The 20,810-nt window shown below is 49.1% G+C and overlaps 1 protein-coding gene across 6 annotated transcripts in view; it reads left to right on the top strand.

Annotated features, from left to right (window-relative positions):
* Positions 1-20,748, top strand: part of ZNF76 (zinc finger protein 76) — a 32,959-nt gene extending 12,211 nt beyond the window's left edge. For 3 of the 6 annotated variants that reach the window (XM_027057922.2, XM_027057923.2, XM_027057921.2), the window contains 13 exons: positions 6,158-6,326; positions 11,097-11,177; positions 11,292-11,369; positions 12,805-13,004; positions 15,067-15,183; positions 15,526-15,601; positions 16,129-16,254; positions 16,356-16,535; positions 17,319-17,552; positions 17,646-17,809; positions 18,501-18,665; positions 19,188-19,301; positions 19,866-20,748. In XM_027057922.2, coding sequence (XP_026913723.1) covers positions 6,254-6,326; positions 11,097-11,177; positions 11,292-11,369; positions 12,805-13,004; positions 15,067-15,183; positions 15,526-15,601; positions 16,129-16,254; positions 16,356-16,535; positions 17,319-17,552; positions 17,646-17,809; positions 18,501-18,665; positions 19,188-19,301; positions 19,866-19,970 — 1,713 coding nt within the window. In that variant the 5' untranslated portion in view covers positions 6,158-6,253 and the 3' untranslated portion in view covers positions 19,971-20,748. Of the gene's footprint in view, positions 1-6,157; positions 6,327-11,096; positions 11,178-11,291; positions 11,370-12,804; positions 13,005-15,066; positions 15,184-15,525; positions 15,602-16,128; positions 16,255-16,355; positions 16,536-17,318; positions 17,553-17,645; positions 17,810-18,500; positions 18,679-19,187; positions 19,302-19,865 lie in introns of those variants that run through there. The other 3 variants (XM_027057924.2, XM_053222917.1, XM_027057926.2) reach the window with 3 other exon arrangements.
* Positions 20,749-20,810: the final 62 nt, after the last annotated feature.

The following is a 20,810-nucleotide window of genomic DNA, read 5'->3' as shown; positions in this document are numbered from 1 at the left end:
GATTAGATCTGAACCGTGGCAAAGTGGAGAAACAAATATGTGGCTACTGTTTAGTTTCCTGTCTTTCATAACCCTTATTTTTCTGCTTTGAGGAGATAATTGAAGCACATCTTGTTTCGTGGAAAGACCTAAAGATCCAAAGTATCTGAAAAGCTTTTCCAAATGTTATCTCTTCCAGATAAATTATAATTTATGTTTTTACATTAGGAAACATTTATATATTATGAAGCCAGAGGGCTATTTCCTGCATCAGAGCCAGGTTAAGTTCTTTTTTTTTTTTCTTTTTGTATGTTCTATTTCTTTTTGAGAGAGCACAAGCCGGGGAGGGTCAGAGAGAGGGGAACAGAGGATCTGAAGCAGGCTCTGCACTGACAGCAGTGAGCCTGACATGGGGCTGACAGCAGCGAGAACCAATGTGGGGCTTGAACTCACGAACTGCGAGATCATGACCTGAGCCGAAGTCGTACACTCAACTGACTGAGCCGCCCAGGTGTCCCATGTTCATTTTAAAAAGTCAACAAACAGAAGCTGGCTGCAAGTTCTGGTAGAGTCCAAAATACTTCCTTTTCTTTAAAAAATTTTTAAGTTCATTTATTTTGAGATAGAGAAGTGGGAAGGGGCAAAAGAGAGGGAGAGAGAATCCCAAGCAGGCTCTGTGCTGGCAGTGCTGGGCTCGAATTCACAAACCTGAGATCAAGACCTGAGCTGAAACCAAGAGTCAGGCACTTAACCAACTGAGCCACCCAGGCACCCCAGGAGTACTTCCTTTTCATTTCTACCCTTTATCATGGCTATTATCCACCCCTCCCCCAGCCCCCAGTCTGTCTCTCCCTAATACCCAGCTTAGGTCACTGGGGGGCTGGCAAACCTTATACCCTACAAGGAGAAAACAGAGCAGCTGCCCCTGCTCCCCCTCCATCCTTTCTCAAAAGGCCACAGGAGTTATGAATCTGAAATGTCAAGTGCAGGCAGGAAATGCTCAGTCACAGCCATCCTGAGACAGTGACAAGCCTCTCTTTGGCCCTGCCAGTATCGTTGTTAGTTCAGTACTGGCACAGAAGGATTCAGAGTAGAGCATCGATTCACAAAGGCAAGGGAGAAAAATGGCAGTCAGACACTTGCATATGCCTGGCAGCCACAAAACACCTTCTCACCACCTGCAGTCAGGCTCTGTTGGAAGGCAGCATCGGAGATCAGGAAAAGTTAAAGAGCAAGAGTTGACTGTTTTAAAGGTTTATATTATGGGCTTAAGGAGGAAAATTGAATATTTAGCCTGCACATGAGAACATGTAAAAGAGTGGAGATTTGTTTCCTTTGAGTCTAAGAAGCGTTATTTTGGGAAATGTGGCTACCAGCTATTCCCTTTTTCCATTGTGGTCAGGTCCAGGAGGACTGGGTCTAAGTTACAGTGGGTGAGATGAAAGTTAAACAATCAATAGTCAAGTGTTTTGAGTGCTGACATTGTGTCACACTATATTAGCAGAAGGAAGAAATGCACCAGATATCGAGAGGTATGGACTCTGGGGCCGGCCAGTCTGGCTTTGAATCCTGGCTTCCGCACTTACTAGCTGTGGGACCTTGGAATAAATTACTTCTAAGCCTCGGTCACTGCATCCATAAAATGGAAATAATGTACCTGTTTCTGTGTAGGGTTATTTTTAAGATTTTGAAAGAGTTAATTAATATAGGGGCACCTAGGTGGCTCAATCCAGTTAAACATCTGACTCCTGATTTCAGCTCAGATCATGATCTCATGGTTCGTGAGTTCAAACCCCGCATCGGGCTCTGTGTTCTCAGTTCAGAGCCTGCTTGGGATTCTCTCTTTCTCCCTCTCTCTGCCCCTCCCCTGCTCGTGTGCCCGTGCACTCTCTCCCTCTCTCAAAAAAAAAAAAAAAAAAAGATTAGAAACCATTTCTGCAGATTCCTAGTACAGGGCTCTTTCCACTATTTGCCTACGTTTAAGAATACCCATTGCTTCAAAAGCATTTCTCTTTGGGTTTTTCTTCCATCCCCTCCGCAGAGCCAGTTTTTCTTGGGTACTTCTTATGTGGCAGCACTGTGCTAAATGCTGACATATGTGACCTTATTTAATCCTTACAGCAACCTGTGAAGGTGCTATTATTATCCCCATTTTTTTACAAGTGGAATCTGAAGCTCATAGAGGTTCAGTTACTTGCCCAAGGGTACACAGCTTCAAAGAGGTAGAACCTGGGTTAGAGCCCAGGCTGTCTGACTCCAGAACCTGCGTTCTTAACCATGCCACAGGTTTTCCTCAGAATGTCTCAATAGAGTCCAGATGTGCTGAATTAAACCACCTATTGCAGCAGCAGCCACAGGAGCCAGCCGTAAAGATTTGAGGCCATTTTGTAATCCCTTTTCAACCCATAATCTGCTTTGTTTCCAGACCTAGGTCTCCTATGCATCCTTTTTCTGACAATGCTGTTAACAGAAGCAGGGTACCAAAAGAATTTCTCTCCCTGCTTAAGACTCTGAAGGTCGAGGGTCATGGAGCAGACCAAGAGAGGCCAGGACCAGAGCTTGTGGTTATCAAGGCTCTGGGCAAGGTTGGGGTCACTGCCAGGAACCTAGTAGACCAGATAATATGGGTCAGATGTCAGAATTCCCATCTAGACCAGTGGTGCTTTACCTTTAATCCCTGTAAGACTCTCATGACAATCTTAAACTCCCTTCTTTTCAGAAAAATGCACAAGCTCACATGCCAAAAAAGTGTTTTCAGGTCGCCAGACCTAAAAACGCCCGTCTAAAAACCTCTGTACTAGGCTACAGAGTAGAGTATATGACAGCATACTCTGGAGCTAGATAGCCTGGATTCAAAATCCTCTTCTCCTACTTACTACCTGTGCAACCTTGAGCCAAGTTACTTAGTGTCTTAGGCTTCAATTCCCTCAACTATGAAGTGAGGATAATACTATGTAATTACAGGATCGTTGTGAGGATTAAATGAGTTACTATATATAAAATGCCTAGTACACAGTTAGCTCTACAGCACTGTTCACTATTACTGCTAGTAGTACCTTGGCCCATTCAGTAAATGTTTATGGATAGTGGGGACACCAAGTCTAAAGGAGAACATCCCAACAGGTGTGTCACAAGTAGGCTATAGTCATGTAAAAATGTTGACCCGCTCAGCCTTGGGGCTGCCAGAACCCCAGCTGGTTGCTCCTGGCTTCGAGTAGCAGCATCCGCCATATACAAATATCCTTCTCTCTGGATGCCCTGATGTGAAAACAGTTTGGGCAGCACTAATTGAAATCAGTGAGAATCAAGTAGGCAGTCCAAATCCCAAGTCCAGGGGGTTTCTGTGGATGGGTGGCAATAAGAATCTTCACTGCTAAACCTAGAACAAGGCTTCATAAGTCTGGGCTCTGGCTCAAGTAGGCTGTATGCCAGTGCAAAGGAAGTCCTGCCAGCAGGACGCTACAGCACGTCCCTCCCTGTACACAAGGACCCGGTGAGTCACTCCACAAGGATTTGTGGAGAGCCCACAGTGAACCCAAAACCAGGCTGGGGCCCAAAGTCTTGTGTGGGCAACAAATTTTAAAGAGGTAGTGATAAGTACCGAAGTAGGCGACTAGCGTGAGTACCAGGAAGAGGTAGCGCCCAGGGCTGCAGGGATTTATCATGGCTGGGAGCCATGCTGACAAGGTGGAGTCCAAGGACCATAGCAAGCTACTCAAGAGTTTGATCAAGGAAGTAGCGGGTGTAGACTTGAACTTTTTTTTTTTTTCTTTTTAAGTTTACTTATTTTGAGAGAGAGGGAGAGAGAATCCCTAGCAGGCTCCGCACTGTCAGCACAGAGCCTGAGGTGGAGCTGGAAGTCACAAACCATGAGATCATGACCTGAGCTGAAATCGAGAGTAGGATGCTTAATGGACTGAGCCATCCAGGTGCCCCTGTACTTTTTTTAAGGGCACTCTGACACAGTATTACAAAGTGAATAGGAAACAGGCAAGAGTTTATTTGAGGACATACTTCAGGAGGTTCTTAACAATGGTCAAGATGTGAGAGGTGATACTCACCTGAAATAGGTACATATACTTCTTAAGTTTTTTAAAATTGTTTTTAATTGAGGTGTAATTGACATACAACATTATACTAAGTTTTGGGTTGTAGAACATAGTGACTTAATATTTGTATATATTGTGAAATTATCACCACATTTAGTTTAGTTAATATCCCTCACCATATATAATTGCAGACTTTCTTTCTTGTGTTTAGAACTTTTAAGATTTATTCTCTTAGCAACTGCCAAATACGCAACACAGTATTATTATTAACTATGGTCAATCATGCTATACATTACATCCCCGTGATTTACTTATTTTATAACTGGAAGTTTGTACCTTTTGACTCTCTTTATCCATTTTGCCCACCCCTGACCCTTGCCTCTGGCAACCACCAATCTGTTCTCTGTATCTATGAGTTTGGGTGTTTGGGGTCTTTTTTTTTAAAGACACTTCTGAGTTAGCTCATACGGTATTTGTCTTTGACTTACTTCACTTAGCATAATAGGTCCATCCATGTTATCACAGGTGGCAAGATTTCCTTTTTTTATGGCTAAATAATATCCCATTTTATATATGCTCCACATTTTCTTTATCCATTCATCCATCCATAGACACTTAAGTATTTTCCATGTCTTGGCTATTGTAAATAATGATCGATGCTTTTATTTTTTTTGAAGTTAGTGTTTTTATTTTCTTTGGATAAAAATCCAGAAGTGGAATTGCTGGATCATATGGTAGTTTTATTTTTAATTTTTTGAAGAAGCTCCATACTGTTTTCCACTTTATACCAATTTCCACTCCCACCAACAGTGCACAAGGGTTCCGTTTTCTCCACATCCTTCCCAACGCTTGTTATTTTGCGTCTTTTGATAATAGCCATTATAACAGGTATGAAGTGAGATCTCATTATGGCTTTGATTTGCATTTCTCTGGTGATTGGGGATGTTGAGCATCTTTTTATGTACCTGTTGTCCATCTGGATGTGTTCTTTGGAAAAATGTTTATTCAGGTCCTGCCCTTTTTTAATCAGATTGTTTGGTTTCTTGGTGTTGACTTATATAAGTTCTTTATTGTGGGTATTAACCCCTTATTGGATATATGATTTGCAGATATTTTCACCCATTTGGTAGGTTGCCTTTTCATTTTGTTGATGATTTCCTCTGCTGTGCAGACACTTTTTAGTTTGATACAGTCCCACTTATTTATTTTCACTTTTGTTGCCTTTGCTTTGGGTGTCAGACCCAAAAAAATTAGAACCAAGACCATGTCACGGAGCTTATCACCTATGTTTTCTTCTAGGAGTTTTATGGTTTCACGTCTTGCATTCAAGTCTTTAATCCATTTTGAGTTAATTTTTGTGTATGGTGGCAGATAGTGGTGTATCGAGATTTTTGAGGGAAAAGGAAGAATCAAGGATGACCCCACCAATTTTGGGTGGGCAGAGATGCCAGTCCAGGCATAGGGAATACTGGAAGGGGAACAGTTCTGGGGAGCCCATTGTGAGTTCTGTTGGGGACTCATTCTGTTAGTTATGCCTGTGAGATATTCACTGATGATGGCCAGCAAGGCCAGTGGATGGATAGATCTGAGCGTGGGAGAGATGTCGGAATGTGTAGAGAGAATCAGCAGCTTGGGGTTGGCAGCCTGCCTTCAATGGGGCTTCCTTCTGAGGAGAGTGAATTTAAAGATGGGTTTTGACTGGACCTGGGTGACTCAGTCAGTTAAGTGTCTGACTTTGGCTCAGGTCATGATCTCACAGTTTGTGAGTTCAAGCCCCACTTTGGGCTCTGCACTACTGGTGCAGAGCCTGCTTAGGATTCTTGCTCTCTCCTCGCTCTCTGCCCCTCCCCCATTCACTCTTTCCCTCTCTCAAAATAAATAAGTAAACTTCAGAAAGAAAAAAAAAAGTGTGTTTTACAAACAGTTTGGTGTGCTTCTGTTGTGTGCTCAACTTTAAGAATTCTTAAATAGGTGTGTTTTGAACCTTCTTCATAAAAAACCAACACGGTTGTATACTTGGAAGAATTCATCTCTTTTTCTTCTTGGCTGGCCTCATCCGCTCTTTCCTTGTAGATCCTTGTAGCAGGAGGAAGGTATACAACTCATAATTTGACTGTCCATTTTCTCAGACTTGTGACCCAGAAGGAAATCTCTGACCTCAGCTGTGGCTCTTGGTGCTGGCCAGAAGCCAACTTCATGTCTGAGTATACAAGTAGCAGTTTGCCATGGAGAGCTTGGGGCTGCAGACGGTGACCCTCAGTGATGGGACGACAGCCTATGTCCAGCAAGCTGTCAAAGGTGCGTATTTCCAGGTACCTCAGAATCCTGCCCTTTCCCCCAGCCTCTGGAGAGGAGTGTCCCCTTCTAAGAGTCTTACCCCCACTCTGTCCTCCCACCTGCACGCCACAACTTACTCTGCATGAGAATTTCTTGAGGTAATTGGCAAAAAGGGAACGCTTTAAAATAAAGTGCCATCCAGGCAGGCCAGCCTAGAAAATCAGACTAGCCCAGCTGCAGCAACCAAGACCTCTGGAAGGCAGGATTCCTTACATGTGAAGAGTAGTTCATAAAACCTGTGGAAACGAATGAACACAGTGGTGGTTATAACTTCCTGCTCTTCAAATAATTCCCTGTCCAGTTTCTCAGTACTTTCTAGAAGCAGTTTATTTTATTTTAAGCAAGGTTAGACACAGAGGGGGACACCCAGTTATAGATCTCATGCCTTAGGCCCCACTCAGGTTTCCAGGAATAAAAATACGGGGTATACCATTGAATTTGAGTTGCAGATAAACGGGAGCCTGGATGGCTCGGTCATTGAGTGTCTGACTTTGGCTCAGGTCATGATCTCGTGGGTCACTGAGTTCGAGCCCCGTGTGGGACTCTGTGCTGACAGTTCAGAGCCTGGAGTCTGCTTCAGATTCTGTGTCTCCCTCTCTCTCTGCTCCTCCCCCACTTGCACTCTTTCTCTCCCTCTCTCTCTCAAAAATAAATAAAAATATTTAAAAAATAAAATAAAAAATTTGAATTACAGATAAACAATGAATAATTTGGTAGTACAAGTATGTGCCAAATACTGAATGGGATGGATATTTGTAAACATGGGACAGAATACTAAAAATAGTAAAATAGGGGCACCTGGGTGACTCCATTAATTAAGCATCCAACTTCAGCTCAGGCCATGTGGTTTGTGAGTTTGAGCCCCATATCAGGCTCTCTGCTATCACTGCAGAGCCCGCTTTGGATCCTCTGTCCCCCTCCCCTGTTTGCTCATGCTTGCTCTCTGTCTCAAAAATAAATATTTAAAAATAGTAAAATAATAACACTAAACACTAAAAAAAAAAGACTTTATTGTTTATCTGAAATTTGGATTCACCTGAAATTCAATTCTCAAGGAACTGAAAATCAAGGTGGACATGGAGTGAGAACTGACTGTCATTGAAGGGCAGAGCCTCTGCACAGTCATGACCGCCTCCTTTCCCACCTGCATTCTCAGGCCCACCAGATGGCCTGCCTTGGACAGCACTGGGCAAACATTGCCTTGTTCCTACCCTTTATTTTGCCTCTTCTAGACTCTGTGATTGGGGGGGACGCCTGGGTGGCGCAGTCAGTTAAGCATCCAACTCTTGACTTCAGCTCAGGTCATGATCTCATGGTTTGTGATTTCGAGCCCCACATTGGCTCTGTACTGACAGTAAGGAGTCTGCTTGGGATTGTCTCCCTCTCTCTGTGCCCCTCCCCCACTTTCGCGCATGCGAGCACACTCTCTCTCAAAACAAATTTAGACTCTGTGAACATCCTCATGAAGGACTGTCATTACAACATCACCCTCCGTTTCAATACATTGTGAAAGTGTGTTTTAATTTCCAAGTGTACAGATAAATTGTTTGTTAATTTTATTTTAAATTGTCTGCTTCCTGATGACGACAAAGAGGCCCCTTAATCTCATCAGCAAGCTCTTTCCGTATGACAATATGGGGGGAAGGGTTGCCTTCTGGAAAGGTTGTTTGTCAAGAACTGTCTATGATGTGTGGGTCTGGTTGGCTTTGTTTTCTGGAGAGTGGAACTTGTCTGGAATACTTTTTTTTTTTAATGTTTATTTTTTAAAGAGAGCACAAGCAGAAAAAGGGCAGAGAGGTGGGGACAGAGGATCTGAAGCAGGCTCTGTGCTCACAGCAGAGAGTCTGATGCGGGGCCCGAACTCACGAACTGAGATCATGACCTGAGCCAAAGTTGGACACTTAACCAACTGAGCCACCCAGGTGCTCCTGTAATACCTTTTTTTTGTTTGTTTGTTTGTTTAGAGTTTATTTATTTGTTTTGAGAGGGAGAGAAAGCACAAGTCGGGGAGGGGCAGAGAAAGAAGAGAGAGAATCCCAAGGCAGGCTCCATGCTGTCAGTGCAGAGCCCAATGTGGGGCTTGAACCCACGAACCATGAAATCATGACCTGAGCCGAAGTCGGATGTTCAATGGACTGAGCTACCCAGGTGTGCCTGGAATACTTTTGAAGCCCAAAACTGTGTGTTTGCAGACTTCCCATCACAGATGTTGCCCCTCTGCTACAGTCTCAGTGGGATGGAAGAACTTAGGAAGTATAGACATGGCTGTGGCTGCTGCACAGACCCAATTATTTCTCGTGACTTGGTCTTCTGCTGTGAATTAATGGTCGAGTGAATGAATAAAAAGCAAGTGGCCGCACTTGGCCTGAAAAAAGCCACCCTCTTTTCTTATGTCTGGGTCTCTTTGCCTCCCCCACCTCCCCATTTATAGGTTTCTCCCGTCCCTGTTCTCTGGCTCCTGCAAGGTGCTGCAATGTGTGCACGTGTGTGTACGCAGACTCACACACAACAGATTGCACACTCCTGAGGGTCGCGCTGGCCTTCTGGAGCTGGAACCACACTGTTCTAAAAGGCATCTCTCTCCCTGGTGAGCTCTTCTGAAGCTCTTGACCAGGGTGCTTTCATCTTTGTTGGCAGGCAGCTCCTTCTGAGTCCAGCTTAGGCAGCAGGAAGCCCTGAAATTTTATGAGACTTATCTGTAATTAGGGTAGGCATAAAACGTGTTATTCAGGCCCAACACTTTTGAGGGTGGAAGAGTGTGCTATGAATAAAAATGCACTGAAACCGTTCCAGGCAAACAGGAACATATGGTCACCTCTCCATAATGGGATATGAGGTGGGATGTGAACTGCTCTCCCTGCCCCTGGCTCTCCCCATTGTTGTCTCTGGTATGAGAGGTGATTCTAGGTTGAAACCTTTTCTCCAATAACTCTCCTCAACCTTTTGTCTCCTGCCTTGAAGCAATAGCCACTGTACTAGCAGAAGTTCTGCTAATGCTCTCAGAACCCCAAGTGCGGTGCCCTTGCCACAACAGATAAAGTGTTAGATGTGGGGAAGCCCATGGCTTCCTGGTGGAAGGGAAGTGGGGGATCCCACTCCCTCACCCTAACTGCCTTTCTCCTACTTCTTACCTTTGTCTCTGCCTTACCTGCCTTTGGCTGGCTTGTAGAACTATTGGTTACAGACCCGAGAAGACTGAGTGTGGAGGCAACTTTGGGGATTCTTCTGACGGGGGAGGCAGCAGAGAGTTGGGCCAGAAGCAGCTGCCCCATCCTTTTCCCACATCATAAGAACTCAAATTCCTAAACCTGAAGCTCGGGAAGAAAGGAATAAGCAAACCACTTGGCATGAACTCTTCCCTCTCCCTTCCTCCCTTTCTCACTCTTTCCCCCTCGTCCCCTTGGAAATTCACTGGACGTGAGGAGAGGCCTAATTCTACTTCTAAACAGAAGAGTCCGTTGCTCTTAGAGGTGCTCCCCAGTAAGTATCTGAGATAACAGATGGGAAATATCTCAGGAACTCTGGAGTCTTGTTACATTCTATACTGCTTGCTGGTTGCCTTAGGTGAGTCGGGTTTGTTTTTCTTTTTATAAGAAAATTGAAAGGAAAATGTCAGAGGTCAGGGCGCCTGGGTGGCTCAGTCAGTTACTCATCCAACTCTTGTTCTCAGGGTGGTGAGTTCAAGCCCTACACTGGGCTCCGCACTGGGTGCGAAGCCTACTTGAGAAAAGAAGAAAAAATGTCAGAGGTGAATGAAGGAGACATTCCCCACAGCAGCAATGGAATAAGACCTAGAGGATACGCAGTAGCATGACAGCTGCATTCACACATAAGCTCCCTGTTGCTTTATTTTCTATTCCTTCAAAAATGCAGATTGGGTTTATGATGATAAAAACAGACTTACTGAGGGCTGACCATGTTCCTGTCACTGTCTTCTACTCATTAACTCATTTAACCCTCACAGCAACCCAGTGAAGACACAGTTTTTAATCCTCATTTGAAGAGAAGGAAACTAAGGCACAGAGAGGTTAAATAAACTGTCTAAGAACACACAGCTATTAAGCTGTTAAGAGGCAAAGCTGAAATTCAAACCCAGGAGGCCTGGACAGTTCCAGAGCCATTTGCTTTTTTTCTTTTTTCTTTCTTTTTTTTAATTTATTTTGAGAAAGAGAGTGCATGCAGGTAAGCACGCATTATCAGTGCAGAGCCCTACTTGGGGCTCAAACCCACGAACCAGGAGATCATGACCTGAGCCGAAACCAAGAGTCGGATGCTTGACCGACTGAGCCATCCAGGCGCCCCCAAAGCCTCTTGCTTTTAACCACTAAGCTATACTGCCTTATTAGAAGGTCTAGTTCTGGGCATGGTGCCACAGTGGCAGACGAGGAATGTATTTTTCAGGGCATTCTTTGTTCTCTAGATCAGTCTCAGAAACTTACTACTAGGTTGGAAGTCCCCACTTCACCGGGCATGGATAGAATAATAAATGAAGTTGCTCCTCCTTGAGTGAGAGGAAAGGATTCTGTTGGAAGCTGTTAGGTTCCTCGTGGTGAGATGTCTTCATGTGTAGTACCTCTGGGGCCCAGGCCCAGGGAGGCAGGGAGCAGGAGACATGTTACCTGTGCTTAGACAGGCAGACTATGCCTCAAGCAGGCCTCTTCTAGAAGCAGGCAGGTGTCCCTCCCACCTCTTTGGGGCCTAATCTCCTTCTCTCCATTTCCACCTTCACAGGAGAGAAGCTGCTTGAAGGGCAGGTGATCCAGCTCGAGGATGGGACCACTGCATACATTCACCAAGTGACGGTGCAGAAAGGTGAGAGCACACCAAAGCACCTCTGCCAGATGGAGGGAGGCCAGGCAGCCCCCACTGAGGGACCCTTCCCAGGCACCAAGCTCCAGAGAAAGGCAAGCATTGCTCTCATTACAGAACCTCTTTCCTTTGAGGATGGACAACCTGTGCAGCTGGAAGATGGCAGCATGGCCTACATACACCGCACACCCAAAGGTGGGGTCACAGTCACCGTGAGTGGCAGGAAGGGAGGGTGGCATAATTGGCAGAGGTCGGGGCATAGACATGGGAGCTATAGTCCTAAACTCACCTGGATTAGCTGTCTCGCCTACCCTCCCTGGTCTCGCTTACCTTCCCTGGTCCAGACTATATCAGCGGCTGTTTCTGCCTCTGGGAAACTGAGCCTTGGGGCTCAATAGCATGGGCCTCAATAGCATGGCCTCAATGGCAGCTTTAGCTCTAGCACAGCCACAAAGTCTTAGGGCTTTAAACAGGACCCAAGGACATGATCCAAGACCAAGAATAAAAACTTAACTGACATTTAAGACTGAAGCCTCTGGGGCGCCTGAGTGGCTCAGTCGGTTAAGCGTCCAACTTCGGCTCAGGTCATGATCTCACTGTTGGTGAGTTCGAGCCCCGTATCAGGCTCTGTGCTGACAGCTTGGGGTCTGGAGCCCACTTCAGATTCTGTGTCTCCCTCTGTCTGTCCCTCTGCCACTTGCACTCTGTCTCTCGCTCTGTCTCAAAAATAAATATTAAAAAAAAAAAAAAAAAAAAAGACTGAAGCCTCTAAGGTAATGAGGAATAACGGTTTATTCCTTCTACAAGTAGTTTCTTGAGCAAGTACTGCATGCCAGGCATTGTGCTAGGTGTGGAGTGTACAAGAGAGGACAAAGGCAGACACAGTCCCTGCTCTTCTAGAGTCTAGTGTAGGAAACAGAAGTGAGACATGCTGTCACCAATGAACAGATCATCCCAAGTGGAGATCCAGCTCAGGGAGGGCTTCTCTGAGGAAGTGATGCTTGGGCTGAGAGCTAAAGGGTAGACTTAGCTGGGGGAAGAGGGATGGCAGGGAGGGTTCTGTACTCCCAAGAGAAGGAAGGAACAGCGTGTGAGGCTCAGAGATGGGAGGAGGAAGAATGTCATGTTTGAAGGAACTGCTGAAGGCCAGAAGGTAGAGGAGGGGGGTGGGTAAGATGAGAGAGGCGGGGGCCAGTGCACTGGGCCTTGAGTGTCAAGATAAGGGCTTTATTGTTGGTCTTTATCCTGAGACCAGTGGGAAGTGGTTGAACCATCTGATAACACGATCTCATATGTGTCCTGCAGAGATCCCTCTGGATGCTGTGCTGCCTGGAGGGAATTAGAGGAGGTGATGTTAGGAGGTTCTTAGGGTCATCTAGACCAAGATGATGATGGTCCCCTCAGGTCCTCATGGAGCTTGTGAGTTCCCAGTCAGTGCCCCATAGGAGACCTTGTCCTCAGGAGAGGTGGCCCCAGAAGGAGGGCCAGCCAGAGTGAATCACCAAGGTGAAGGACCAGGAGATGCTGAAACCTTCCTTGGTATATGTACCTCTCGTTACCTTAAAGCCAGGGTCCCAGCTGTATCTCTTGCCCTTGTGCAGCATCTGGGCTAACCGCGTGTTCCCTGCAGAGGGCTATGACCCCAGTGCCCTGGAGGCCGTCCAGCTAGAAGACGGCTCCACTGCCTACATTCATCACCCTGTGGCTGTGCCGTCAGACAGCACCATCCTGGCCGTGCAGACAGAGGTGGGCTTGGAGGACCTGGCTGCAGAGGACGATGAGGGCTTCGGCGCAGACACAGTGGTGGCCCTGGAGCAGTATGCCAGCAAGGTGAGCTCACAAAGCCTGATGCTGCCCATAAGCTCCCTTGGCCAAAACTGCCACCACCCTAGGGGACGAGGGCCATCCTGTGCTTGGGCATGGCCTGAGCTACCCCCTTTGTCCCTCCACCCTGCCTCCCTGACTCATCTCTCACATCACCATCCAGGGTGTGCATAACATGGGGCCACCAACAGCTGTTGACACTTGCCCTGGCTTATGATGCTTCTGCAGAGGGAAGGCGGCTGTAAGAATTGGTGCCATCTGTATAGTGGCAATTTAGACCCAGCTTCACTTTTGCTGTTGTAATAATCCTCTGTACTGAGAATGCCCTTGCCAGTGACTTTTAATAGTTTTCCAGGCCACTGAGGTCAGATGTTCTGGTATTTATTTCTTCTCTGCAACTCACTTAGCCATTTGGAAAAATAACCTCAGTAGGCAACGACAAGGGCAGATGCAACAGAGCACCTGAGCTTCTTGGAACACAAGGCCCACACAGTAGCTTAGCTGTGAGGGAAAAGGATCTTGGCTCTCCCAGTGTCAACAGTCAGCTCTCTCTCCGTGGGAGCTAGGGTCCTGCCCATGGGGGACGAGGGCACAGAGATCTCTGAGCATGCCAAACTGGAGTGCAGCCTCGCTAGGATGAGCTGTAGAGCCTCAGGGTGGACACAGTGGGGCTCCCTGGAGCACTAGTGTTACCCAAAGACTGGAGTGAGTTGTTTTTATAATAAAACTATGTGGCTGTGTTAAAGGAGAAGAAATTCTCTTGTCTTTTCAAAATGAAGCACAAAAGTTTAGAGCGGACCACTTAGGGCTACGCCCACTCCTGCCACCGTTCCCTGTGGTGTATTTTAGAAGCCATATTTGAGACTTGCTGCTGTTAGAACGACAACTGGGCTTTGAGTCATGAGCCCTGAGATCCATGCTGGCTCTGCCTCTGCCTAGTCTAACCTTGAGCAAGTCATTCCACTCCTAGGCCTCAGCTCGTTGCTCTGGGAGGATGAGATAGAGCTAGATGACTTCAGAGGTCACTTCCAACCCTGAAGTTCCTTGATTCCCTTGAGAGCAAGTGAGACATGGGAAATCCAAACACCTGAGTGGGTTAGCCCGCCAAGCAGGCCTGGCTGCCTGTGACACTCCCCCACCACTCACCAGCTGCTTAAGTGTCCATGAAATTTTGTCAGCTGCTTGACCTCCAGACCTGGAACTGACTAGACAGACCTTGCCATGAATTTGGCCTCACCCATCTGCCCCCTACTCCCCATAACTTCCAGAGTTCTGTTTCGGGTGCTCCCGGGAAGGCCAAAGTGTCCCAGAAACAAATACTAAGGGACAGTCCCTACAGGATCTGGCCCAGGAAAGCAGAAGAGCAGTGAGGGCTCCCTGAGGCCCGAGGCTGGTGTGAAGCAGGTGGCTTTAGCAATGTTCCCAGTAGACATGACAGAGAAGGACTTGCCCGTCAGCTGGGGGCTATAGCTAGAGCTTAGACTTCTGGTGAGGACCTGCAGGCCCCTGCCTTGGCCTGCCCTGCGCACTTCTGCAGCTTGCTGCTTATGGTCACCTCACTCTGGTGAGCCCAGGTGAGTTCATCCCCACAGCAGGCCCCTTGTGAATGCCCGTTCTGAGCACCGGTTTCCCACTGGGAGGGAGGGGTCTCCTCCCATCAGAGGATAACACTGTCCAGAACTGTGGCCTCTGAAGTGTGTGTGGCCAAAAGTGGGGGCTGCTGAATCTCAGCCTCACTCGGGGGTGGCCTGAAAGGCCACCTTACCCTAGCTGTCTAGGGGATGCCCTTTCTTCCATAGCTGTCATGCCCCTGTGACATTTAGCCCTCCCTCTATCTATTAGAGATGGGTGGTGACTTCACATGCCAGCCCTGTTTGTTCTGTAGGGTGCTTCATTGTGTATTTCCTGTCTGTCTGGATCTGTCATCCCAGGTTGCCCTTCTCCCTCTGGCAGGTTTAACCCGATTTATTGGGTTATGAGCTGTCAGCTGGGCCCTATATCCTACTTCTTCCCTCTCATCATTGAAGAGAGAGAATACATACAGGAACCTCAAGATTTTTTTCCTCAGGTTCTGCATGACAGCCAGGCTCCCCATAACGGCAAAGGACAGCAGGTTGGGGACAGAGCATTCCGCTGCGGCTACAAGGGCTGTGGGCGTCTCTACACCACTGCTCATCACTTAAAGGTAAGGTTGTCACACACAGCTTTCAGCCTTGCTGTTCCCCCCTGCCCCGCCCAGGCTGTAATTTCACCTTCCTGTGTTAACTAGAACGAGCCCTTGCTCTCGAGTTTCTCACTGGCTACTGGAAGGAAGGTATGAGTGTACAGAAATGTCAGCCCAGGGGCCTGTGACACACATGTGCAGGAAGGAAGAGAATCAGAGAGTGCCCCCTGGAGGAGGTGGCCTCTCAGCTAAAGAGGCAAAGTAAAGGTAGTGGCCAGTACTGATGCTCTGAGCCCTAAAGAAAACCAAAGAGCATATTCCTACCCTCGTCCCTCTGAATCCCATGGTTGCTTGTCCCCACAGGTGCATGAAAGAGCTCACACGGGTGACCGTCCGTACAGGTGTGATTTCCCCAGCTGCGGAAAGGCCTTTGCCACAGGTAACTTACCTGGAAGAAGACTAAAGGTGGCCTGCTTCCCATTGAGGACAGAGAGTTCTAGATTTGCTTTGGGAATTTCCTGCCTTCCTGGAGAGACTGCTGTCAGAGCACTCTGTCTTGTAGGGTGCCGTCTCTGGAAGAAACCCGGTTATGGAAGTGAGAGGCAGCATAAGCCAGGCCAGCCAAAGGAGCCTGGGGGCTTGGTAGAGAGACCCCCGCCTCTTGCATCAGCTGTGGGGTATTTGGTCCATTGCATCTCTCCGGCCTTCATTTCCCCTCTGAAACCTTTAGCCGTAGCTCTCAGACCCTTGTTCTAGACTGGCACTGGCTCCCCTGAAGAGGAAAGTGTGGGCTTTTCTAGCCCCTCTTATGTGCCCAGGCTGGGTTGGGAGAGAGGTCGACATAGGCTTCTTGTGCCTGAGGAGGGCTGGAGCAGACCTTAAGGTGGAGAACCTCTGAATTAGGATAATGAGGGGGATGAGGCCCCACAGAGCCTCTTCTCATCCCTCCCTCCCACATGTGGACAGGATATGGGCTGAAGAGCCATGTGCGCACCCACACTGGTGAGAAGCCATATAAGTGCCCAGAGGAGTTGTGCAGCAAGGCCTTCAAGACCTCAGGAGACCTGCAGAAGCACGTCCGGACCCACACTGGTAGGCTGGGCCCTGCCCTGTTCACATTTGGACCTGGAGCTCCTCACTCTGGCACAACCTCCCTTCCTGAGCGGTCCCCCTCACCCACCCCATTTCCACAGGTGAACGCCCATTCCGATGCCCCTTTGAGGGCTGTGGCCGCTCCTTCACCACATCAAATATCCGCAAGGTACATGTGCGCACCCACACAGGCGAGCGGCCCTACACCTGCCCCGAGCCCCACTGTGGCCGGGGCTTCACCAGCGCCACCAACTACAAGAATCACGTGCGCATCCACACAGGTGGGCCAGCTGGCATGCGAGAAGCACCCCCTCTGAGGCCCCTCAACCACAGGCTTTCTGACCTGAGAAATGGTCTCGGCTCCTAGCCCAGAGCCCTTCTGCTGGCCAGTCCAGGCTGGCCCATGGGCGGGGAGAGGGGGTTCTGTGGTTCCGGCCTTATCTCCAGAACCACGGTCTCACTTGAAGTGAGTGGTTCCTCCCTGGTTAAGTCCAACATACAGCTAGCTCTCTCAGCAGCCTGCCTGCTCCCCACACCTGAGCCCTTGGGGAAAGGCCAGGGTCAGTCGTGAGGGGGGAAAAGCAGAGTGAAATGTCACCCTACCTCCTCACTGCCTCCACTGTCCATATGACTCCTGTGTATCCTCACCCTCCCCAGTGTCACATCCGTCATCCAGCCTTCTGTGTCACCTCTCGGCCACATGTGTCCCCTCACTTTCCCATCATACCTGATAACATCGGTTACCCCCATCTCCTGCCTCTTCTGTTGACAGCCTTCAACTTTCCAAGCCCCCAGCGGCCCCCGCCAGTGCCTTCACTCACCCAGCCTTCCCTCATCTCCCCATTTTCTCCCTACCTCATCTCTGGGCTCAGTGGTCCCACACTTCTGTCCCCTCTGTGTTCCACTGGCCATTATCTCCAGCTGTGTCTTTTCAGAGTCCTGGGTGTCAGTCCCTCTCCCTCCCTCTGGCTCCCGCTCCACCAGCCCTGTTTCCCCCTCCCATCCCCTTAGTTTTCCCCTTGCCAGCCCCAGTTCCCACCCCCCTCACAGCTCAGTGTCCCCAGGGGAGAAGCCATACGTTTGCACGGTACCAGGCTGCGGGAAGCGCTTCACCGAGTACTCGAGCCTGTATAAGCACCATGTGGTGCACACACACTGCAAGCCCTACACCTGCAGCACCTGCGGCAAGACGTACCGGCAGACCTCCACCCTGGCCATGCACAAGCGCAGCGCCCACGGCGAGCTGGAGGCCACAGAGGAGAGCGAGCAGGCCCTTTATGAGCAACAGCAGCTCGAGGGTGAGGGGTGTGGATAGGAGGTGAGAGTGGGGACAAGCCAGGCCTCCCGCGGCCACCGGGTGGCAGATGTAAGCCTGGGCTTTCCTCTCCTAGCCGCGTGTGCAGCCGAGGAGAGCCTGCCACCCAAACGACCGCGCATTGCTTACCTTTCGGAGGTGAAAGAAGAAGGTGATGCCATCCCAGCCCAAGTGGCCATGGTGACCGAGGAGGACGGGGCCCCCCAGGTGGCTCTGATCACTCAGGATGGTGCCCAGCAGGTACAGGCCCTGGGGTAGGAGTGCAGTGGGCCGCTCTGGTTGGTACTCTCTCTCTCTCTCTCTCTCTCTCTGGGGAGTCCCGAAGTTCTGACAGCCCCACCTCTACTCAGTTTCTCTTTTTAGCCTTGTGGATCTCAGGGAGCTGAGGCTGAGGATAGCCAGTCTTGTAAGCCAGCCTCTTCTCCTCATGCTTTCACCTCAACCTCTGGAACTTTGAGAGTGCAGTTACTAGCTTCCCCTTTACATGGAGGCTGACAGGTCCTGATCGTCTGAGTGAGACACTTGGATATCCTTCTCAAGAGAAGCATGTTGATGTGGGGGCCAGATCGTGGCGTGGGGTCTGGAAGCTAGAGTTTCTAGCCAGCAGTATAACATGACCCTTGTCAGCACCCTCACTGTTAAGTGCACTTCTGTCTTTTGGAGTTGACATGAGGATTAAATTGGGTCGAGACCCCAAACTGCATGGAGCAGAGCCCCAAGGCAAAGTGGTGGTAAATAGAAGTGGCCAGCTTTTTGCAACCTGAGACCGGTTTTACTCGCTTGTCCCTGTCCCCCTACACCTCTATAACTTGAAGCTAATTGGCTAGCTTATTGGTGAGTTACCCTTGTCTGGGAGAGCAGGTATGTCCACCTAGGGGCTTTCACACAACCTTCCGCTGCACTGCCAGCTCATCTTCCTTCCTATCGGCAGGTCAGCCTGTCCCCGGAAGACCTGCAGGCCCTGGGGAGCGCTATCAGCATGGTGACCCAGCACAGCAGCACCACCCTCACCATACCCAGTGAGGACGATGACCTTGCCACATCTGGCACACATACGGTCACCATGGTCAGCGCTGATGGCACGCAGACGCAGCCCGTATGACCAGGCGGTTTGCTTGGGGTTTCTTGTTCTCTTGTCCTTCCTTTGTGTGGGGTGGGCGTTACGGTGCAGGCTGACTTAGTCATGCCTTCTTTACAGGACCAAGACTCCCCCGCGGCTCCTCTGGGCCATCAGCAACTCTCCTCTTGAAAAGCGTTTCACGGGGGGTCATGAGACAGTTTCTAAATCTTGATCTACTTCTAATTTGCTTGGCTTTGCTATCATGGGCAAGTCACTTTTCCATGGACCAGTCCATTTCCAAATGAGGGGATTAAATGATCTTTGGGCCTTTGACAGCTCTAACCTTCTATGATTCAAAAATCCCTAAGTTAAGTTGCCTGTAAGAGAAAAGTACCATCTCACTAAGCTCTGAGCCCTGTGCTAATTAATCTGACCTATAGTGGTTTTATCCATCCCTTTCTGGCTTGTTCCTAGCCACCTTGCTTAAGACATTTTTATTTGGATTGGGGGAGGGAGAGTAATGTAGGTGGGTTAGGAAAACCTTCTTTTATATTTCAGGTTACAATCATTACCTCTGGGGCTGTGGTGGCCGAAGACTCTAGTGTAGCATCCCTTCATCACCAACAGGTGGCACTGTTGGCCACAGCCAACGGGACGCACATTGCGGTGCAGGTGGGTGTAGAGGTCCAATACCCTGAGAAAGAAATAAGGATGGGAGGGAAATGAATGAGGTGGAGATGTTGAAGAGAAGGGCATTCGGCTCAAAAAGAGCTCATTTCAGAAGACAAATCCCTTTCTGCCTGCATCCACACACCTGTCTCAGGCTCTTTCTTGACTGAAGCAGAGTGGTGAAGCCCCCTCTGGCCTTTAGAATAATTTCGATGGCAACACACGTGGTCGTCTAAACCCCTTGTCTCTCCGTGTGTCTGTTTCTTCATCAGGAAAACAAGTGGGGCTAAAGTAGATGATGACTAAGGTCCCCTCCAGCCAGTCATTCCCTTCTGTGATCAGGCCCAACTCTCTGACCATGGACCATTCTGTGGCTCCCTGGCCACGCTTAGCCTGCTAGGACTCTAGTCAGTGAACTTCCTGTTAATTGGGGCCCTACTAACTGCTCAGGATGTGGCACTGAGTGGATGGAGGGGATTCAGAAAAGTAGACCACATACTGATGAGCACTAGACTGTAGTGGGGAGTGTCTCATTCTCTCCTTCCTTCTCCACCCCCTTCTCCACAGCTGGAGGAGCAGCAGACCTTAGAGGAGGCCATCAGTGTGGCCACCGCTGCCATGCAGCAAGGGGCCGTGACCCTGGAGGCTACAGAGCCCGAGAACGGCTGCTGAGTCCCAGGGGACTGGGTCCCACACCGTGTTGGAGGAGGTGCCATGCCACACAGGCATCCTTGCTTCCAAGAGCCCGGGCTGTGGCTGACACATAGAAGGTGGCCACATAGGTCTCCAGGGTGAGAAGGCGACAGGAAAACAGCCTCACTGAAGGGTCCAGGGGCCCTGCCCAAGAGGAAGACCGAACAGCTGGAATCGGGGGAGTGTGTCATCCTCAGGAGCTAAAGAGGACGAGCTGGTCACCAGGCTGCACTGGGGCATCCTCCCCTCAGAATCAGCTGGGTGCCCACCCTCCTTCCTCCAGAGAACAACCTTCCTGCCCTCAGTCCACTCCCCTTCTCAGGTGGCAATTGGGACTGCTGTGGGGACTGGTCCTCTATTCTGACTGGTCACTGCCCACCAGGGGAAGGGGCAGACAGCTCTTCAGCCCAGTAGGGGCAGAGCAGGCTCAGCCCTGCTCCTCCCAGCAATATCCACCTCCCTGGAGGACTGCCAAGATGCCTGGCCATTTGGTAGCAGGGATTTCCTGCCATCCTAGTCAGAATTGCTCAGGGGCCTGTGGCTGGAGAAAAGGTGGCCAGCCCCACCCGCCCCCAGTTGCCCCCTGTCCTCTCTGTGGCAGAGAGGCAGGGAATTAGCCCTGTACATACTGGGGATTGGGTTTCATTTGTTTGGTTTGGTTTTTTAAAATTCCATTTTGATAATTTTTTTTCCTGCTCTGGTTGGTGGTGGCAAATGGGTGAATGAGTATTTAATAAAGTTCCAAGTTTCCACCTGGGTCCCTCCGTCCCTCCTTTCAGCTTTGGTCTCTGGTTCCAGGACTGGTCAAATCAGGCTCTT

The sequence above is a fragment of the Acinonyx jubatus genome, chromosome B2, assembly GCF_027475565.1.
Source record: "Acinonyx jubatus isolate Ajub_Pintada_27869175 chromosome B2, VMU_Ajub_asm_v1.0, whole genome shotgun sequence".
NCBI classification, from domain to species: Eukaryota; Metazoa; Chordata; class Mammalia; order Carnivora; family Felidae; genus Acinonyx; species Acinonyx jubatus.
This window is presented reverse-complemented; position numbering and strand designations above follow the sequence as displayed.